Source organism: Urtica dioica, chromosome 8 (genome assembly GCF_054948205.1).
Source record: "Urtica dioica subsp. dioica isolate 48M chromosome 8, U.dioica_male_clone48M_v1_H2, whole genome shotgun sequence".
Classification (NCBI taxonomy): Eukaryota; Viridiplantae; Streptophyta; class Magnoliopsida; order Rosales; family Urticaceae; genus Urtica; species Urtica dioica.
Genome location: NC_142763.1, coordinates 14,433,934 through 14,439,701, shown reverse-complemented (window position 1 = coordinate 14,439,701; position 5,768 = coordinate 14,433,934). Strand labels below are relative to the sequence as shown.

The window sequence follows — 5,768 nt, the reverse complement described above, 5'->3', positions numbered from 1 at the left end:
TACGAGACAAACATTAAGATAGATGGAGAGGGAGTAGCTGTAATATTTTAAAATCTATGGGTCTGTATTAAAAGCAAAATATTAACTCGACTACCATAAAATATACCCCACGAACAATATAACATAGTAGATAAAAAAATAAAGAAAATTTAGTTTGAAAAACACCAGGTTATACCAGAGGGACTTAGGTGATAATGTTGTATATCAAAGTGACGACGACAGAAAGATAGAGAGCACGAATGAGTGAGTGCTATAGCTTCCATGCATTTCAAATCATCTGTGCTCTCTATTTTCTGTCTGTATCTATAAACATAGACCATCATGTCTCCTCTAATTAACACAAACATGAATATAATATATATGTATGTATTAAAAGAGCACTACTACAAATACTGTTTTTCGGTGCAGATGACTTTTGGGTGCGACTTTTCGCACCTAAAAGTCGCACCAAAAATTACTTTCGGGTGCGACTTTTCGCACCCAAATGTCACTGAAGTAACAAAAAAATTTCGCTGATATTTTTTAAATTTGGGTGCGAAAAGTCGCACCCAAAAGCTTATCATACCTTTGGGTGCGACTTTAGTCCAAATATCGCACCCAAAAGTCCAAAACATTTGGAAAATTTAACGAGATTTTGTTCCCTCTTATTTTACTTCTAAAATTTCGTTCCCTGTTTTTACTAACTCTGCCAAATTCTATCTCATTAGAAGAAGAAGAGAAAAGAAAAGAAGAAGAAGAGGCTGAGCGGCCGAGAGAGAGAAAGAGAGATTGAGGGGGAGATCGAGAAAGCGAGACTGAGAAGGAGAGCCACCGAGGGAGAGGACGCGCGGCCGACAGCAGCCACCGAGACCGAGCATCACCTCGCGCGCGCGGCCGAGAAGGAGCGAGCGCCGCCGCGAGCACGCCGAGGACGCCGGGAAAAGAGGGAGATGGCGCCGAGGAGACTGGATTTCGGGAAGCAAGGTAAAGAAAATCTTCTTCCCCACTTCTTAATTCGGATTCTAGGGTTCGTTTTAGGAATTTGGGGTTATCCATCTTCTTCCCCATTCAAAAGCCGATGCCAGCTCCAGGATCGACCAGTTCGGGTTATCCATTTTGATCACCACTTGAGAGGAAAGGTATTCAGAGGTGGGGAAAAAATAATCTCATCTTCTATGTACCAATTTTTAAGTTTCAAGTTTTTATGCAAAAGGGTATTGGAATTTAGGTTATGTGTTTTTTTTTTCCAGACAGATCAGAGAGAGTGTTTCTCCGAAGAAGAGCGGAGTCGTCGTCTGTGCACGATATTACAGCTCCGAGTTTAACCAACATTCCTCTATTTATGTTGTTTTTCTCTCATGTTTTATAGAATGTGTTGCTTGTGGCAATCTGATCTTGTTTTTTCTTCAAGGAGAAAATGGATATTTGCTTCTTTTTTTTTTTCTTTTTTTTTTGTGCTTAGGGATATATGGTTGCTCCAAAGAGAGCACTAATTGGATTTGTATCCATAGTTATCAAAGTGTTTTCTTTAAACCAATTGAAAGAAGAAGTGTAAAGAAGATGACGAGTAAAAGAAGATGAGTTTTAAATTTTGTATTCGCTATATATCATTTTTACTTTAATTTACTTGTTACATGCTTGAGTACTGTTCTGGCTTCCTAGATTCCGCCCTTCAAATTGACGAAAAACTTGTTATGTTGTTCTACAATTTAAGGAAGTTGTTTCTCCGAGTAATCATTTGAATTTCAGGGTTGGTTGGAAAAAGTGAAAAGAACTCGCATTCTTTCAGTAAAATTAAAGATGTTGTTTTTCTTGTTTTAGTGACTTCTTATTTATGTTATCATAGTCGTAGATCCAACCACGTATCACGGTCCGCCACAGGAAACGCTAGAACAAAGAAACTACATTCAGGTACTCATTCTTCTTCAAAACCAAGCTTATTTGCTTTTCCTCTGCGAATTTCGGTTCTGCATCGACTTGCGATTCCATCGCTCTGTTTCTTTGACAGATAGGCTTTTGCTGCGCTGTAACCATGGCTTTGGTAAGTAATACCATTACGGTGGAGTTTCAAATGAGATTATGCTCAAGGAATCTCATCACTTTTTGTTTTGCTACATATATGAATATAGTGGTATACCTTTCGTACATCTGATTTGGGAATATGCTCCAGAAATGGTATGATACTTTTAATTTTGCTGTGTATGTTAAGAGTCAATTATGCTTTTCTAAAATTAAACATAACTATCATTGGTATTCTCTTACTCTGATTCCATTTCCAGCTATAGGTGTGGCTAAAGATTCAAGCTGTGTTGTTTGTTACTAGTGTAGAATCCTGAATTCATGACTTAAGGATATAAAGATTAGAGATCTGTAATAATTAGTGGATAAATAAGTGGTGAATATCTAAAATAGTTCAAAGTTGTATTGGTTTTTACACGGGAAGATTATGGTAGAAGAAAAGTGCGTTCATTGTATTAGATTTGCAGGGAGAGGAAGAAATGCTCTTTTTGGGAGAGAGCGGGCATCTCGAGAAGTCCCGAAATTTTCTTTGTATTCCATTTATTATATTCGAGTATTTCCCACTCATAAAAAGATTTGAGTTTTTTTACTGTTGCTGGAAACCCAATCTTTTATAGCTGCTTTATGTCAATCAAATTCTAACACTTTAATATGCGTTGCCTCTTTTGAGACTTTGCATGCCTGGAGTACGAACAAAAATGGGTTCAAGACACTTATCGCTGCGGAATACAATGGTGTTGAAGTCAAGTTGGTCCAGGACTTTGAGATGGGGGTTTCAAATAAAACTCCTGAATTTCTTAAGATGAATCCTATCGGAAAGGTGGGATCTTCTCTTTCTTTCTGTTATCCATTTCCTTGTTGTGTGTAAATTCCAAGCTTGTCTGAGATCTCTTTTTGTTCATTGTCTAGGTTCCCGTATTGGAAACACCTAACCGTCCTATCTTTGAGAGTAACGCCATTGCACTCTATGATGAGGTAAGATTGTATAATGTACTAATTTCGTTACCTCTTTAAATGTGTATCCTTACAAGCTTGTAATTACTTGATGCAGTTAGCACTCTTTCGTTTTTTATTATTTAAGGTTCTCATTTAAGTTAAGCTCTATGTTGTGGTTTTGCAGGGCCATGTGGAGCAGTTGATTGACTTTGCCTCGCTGGAAATTGATGCCAATTTTGCGAGGTGGTTCTATCTGGAATCGGGTTCTCTGTTTACCTTCCTCTGGTTTTTTTTTTTCCTTACACTTTTAAAAGTTAATAGGTTTCTTCATGATTGAGCTTTTCGCCTTATTATTCGACCTCTGAGGAAGCTACAATCTCTGGACTTCGAGCACGCCGAGGTTGAGTGAGCGCCGCCGCGAGCATGCCGAGGTTGTTTACTTTTCATTGAATCTAGGTTTTGAATATTGAGCTTGTCCGTGTGAATTGTTTGGCTGTGAATATAAAACCAATAATCTGAGAATTGTTAGTTTTGAACAGCCTCTGTAAATTGACGTGGGCAGTTCGATACCTATTTAATTTGGATTTGTTGATATTTTTCCTGGAAAGTACACGTTATGGGCTTTCTAAAATGACCAAGAACGTGTAAATCCGTTGAGATTTGAGTGAGTTATGAATTTTTGAAAACAGGGTTTTAAAGCTGGGAATTTTAAGCGTGTGTTTGAATTTTTGGCCGAAAATTGGAAAAAAATTAGGGTTGAGGAATTATGATTTGGGGCTTTTAATTTTTGAGATTAGTTGGATGATTCTGGAGTGTTTTGTGGCTCGGTTGGTGTTTGTGTGCATGTATTTAATTTCTTTTTATTTTTATAAATAAATTAAGAATCGAAGTCACTTTTAAATCACGTGACAACTAAAGCATTGGTAATAATTACGTTTTTCAAAGATTTAAAGTCACTTTATAATAGAGTGTCGTCTAAAGCATCATTTCTTGGTGACTTTCGGGTGCGACTTTAAGTGCGAAAAGTCGCACCTAAATGTCGCACCCGAAAGTCATGACTTTTGGGTGCGATTTTTCGCACCCAAAGACCTTTAGGTGCGGACTTTTGGGTGCGGAAAAGTCGCACCTAAAGGTGTCATTGGGTGCGACTTTTGACTTTTAGGTGCGAAAAAAATCGCACCCAATGCTATTTTTTGTACTAGTGGAGGGAGATAGAGTAGCGATAATATTTGTTTTAAATGCTTCGAGCGGTGATATTTTTTGTGGTTAATACTAGATATAGGCAAATTTAGAGAGAGGGAGAGAAAGGAAGGGAGAGAGAAAGAGAGAGAGATGAGAAGAGCAGTGATGTTATTAACTTCTGTGTTGTTGAGAGATATGAAAACTTGTTGTGGATCAAGTCTATATTTATAAGGAAAATTGTGGTTGTACAATCATTATTTTAAGTTGTCTTTTATTACTTGTTAATTCGTGAGAAACAATAAGTTTATATTGATGCAAAAAAATTAATAAATAAATAAATAACACGTGAGCCTATGCACGCAAAACAATAAATATATGGAGAGCAAGTTGAGCAAACAAAAAACTGATCATGCTTGAGTAGACAGGCTAAAGACGCCTCTGCGACGCGCCGTAAGACATCCAAGAGATGCAGGCTAAAGATGCATCCGCGGCGCGCCGTAAAACATCCATGAGATGCAAGCTAGAGACGCATCTGCGGCGCGCCGTAAAACATCCGTGAGATACAGGTTTAAAGCGCCTCCGCGACGCGCCATAAGACATCCTTAAACCTCCGCGACGCGCCATAAGACATCCAAGAGATGCAAGCTAAAGACGCCTCAACGGCGCGTCGTAAGACATCCAAGACGCCTCCGCGGCGCGCCGTAAGACATCCAAGAGATGCAGGCTAAAGACGCCTCCGCGGCGCGCCGTAAGACATCCAAGAGATGCAGGCTAAAGACGCATCTGCGGCGCGCCGTAAGACATCCATGAGATGCATGCTAAAGACGCCTCCGCGGCGCGCCGTAAGACATCCATGAGATGCATGCTAAAGACGCATCCGCGGCGCGCCGTAAGACATCCATGAGCTGCATGCTAAAGACGCATCCGCGGCGCGCCGTAAGACATCCATGAGCTGCATGCTAAAGACGCATCCGCGGCGCGCCGTAAGACATCCATGAGATGCAGGCTAAAGATGTCTCCGCGGCGCGCCCTAAGACATCCGTGAGATGTAGGCTAAAGACGCATCTGCGGCGCGCCGTAAGACATCCATGAGATGCAGGCTAAAGACGCATCTGCGGCGAGTCGTAAGCATCCATGAGATGCAGGCTAAAGACGCCTATGCGGCGCGACGTAAGACATCCATGAGATACAGGCTAAAGACGCCTCCGCGGCACCGTAAGACATCCATGAGATGCAGACTAAAGACGCATCCGTGGCGCGCCGTAAGACATCCATGAGATGCAGGCTAAAGACGCCTCCACGGCGGGCCGTAAGACATCTACGAGACAAACATTAAGATAGATGGAGAGGGAGTAGCTGTAATATTTTAAAATCTATGGGTCTGTATTAAAAGCAAAATATTAACTCGACTACCATAAAATATACCCCACGAACAATATAACACAGTAGATAAAAAAATTAAAAAAAATAAAGAAAATTTAGTTTGAAAAACACCAGGTTATACCAGAGGGACTTAGGTGATAATGTTGTATATCAAAGTGACGACGACAGAAAGATAGAGAGCACGAATGAGTGAGATGCTATAGCTTCCATGCATGTCAAATCATCTGTGCTCTCTATCTTTTGTCTGTATCTATAAACATAGACCATCA

General features: G+C 40.1%; 1 protein-coding gene across 3 annotated transcripts; it reads left to right on the top strand.

Moving 5' to 3' along the window:
• Positions 1 to 688: 688 nt before the first annotated feature.
• LOC149388407 (elongation factor 1-gamma-like) lies at positions 689 to 3,537 on the top strand. Of its 3 annotated transcripts, XM_089623284.1 has the most exons (7): positions 689 to 963; positions 1,826 to 1,890; positions 1,988 to 2,020; positions 2,669 to 2,818; positions 2,908 to 2,973; positions 3,119 to 3,177; positions 3,256 to 3,537. In XM_089623284.1, exons 1-7 carry the CDS (start codon positions 930 to 932, stop codon positions 3,269 to 3,271), a joined length of 423 nt encoding a protein of 140 aa, XP_089479410.1. In that variant the 5' UTR covers positions 689 to 929; the 3' UTR covers positions 3,272 to 3,537. The 3 variants fall into 3 exon arrangements, with proteins under 3 accessions (XP_089479410.1, XP_089479409.1, XP_089479411.1); XM_089623283.1 differs by having other exon boundaries at positions 3,119 to 3,537; XM_089623285.1 differs by lacking the exon at positions 2,669 to 2,818 and having other exon boundaries at positions 3,119 to 3,537.
• The last annotated feature ends 2,231 nt before the right edge of the window (positions 3,538 to 5,768 follow it).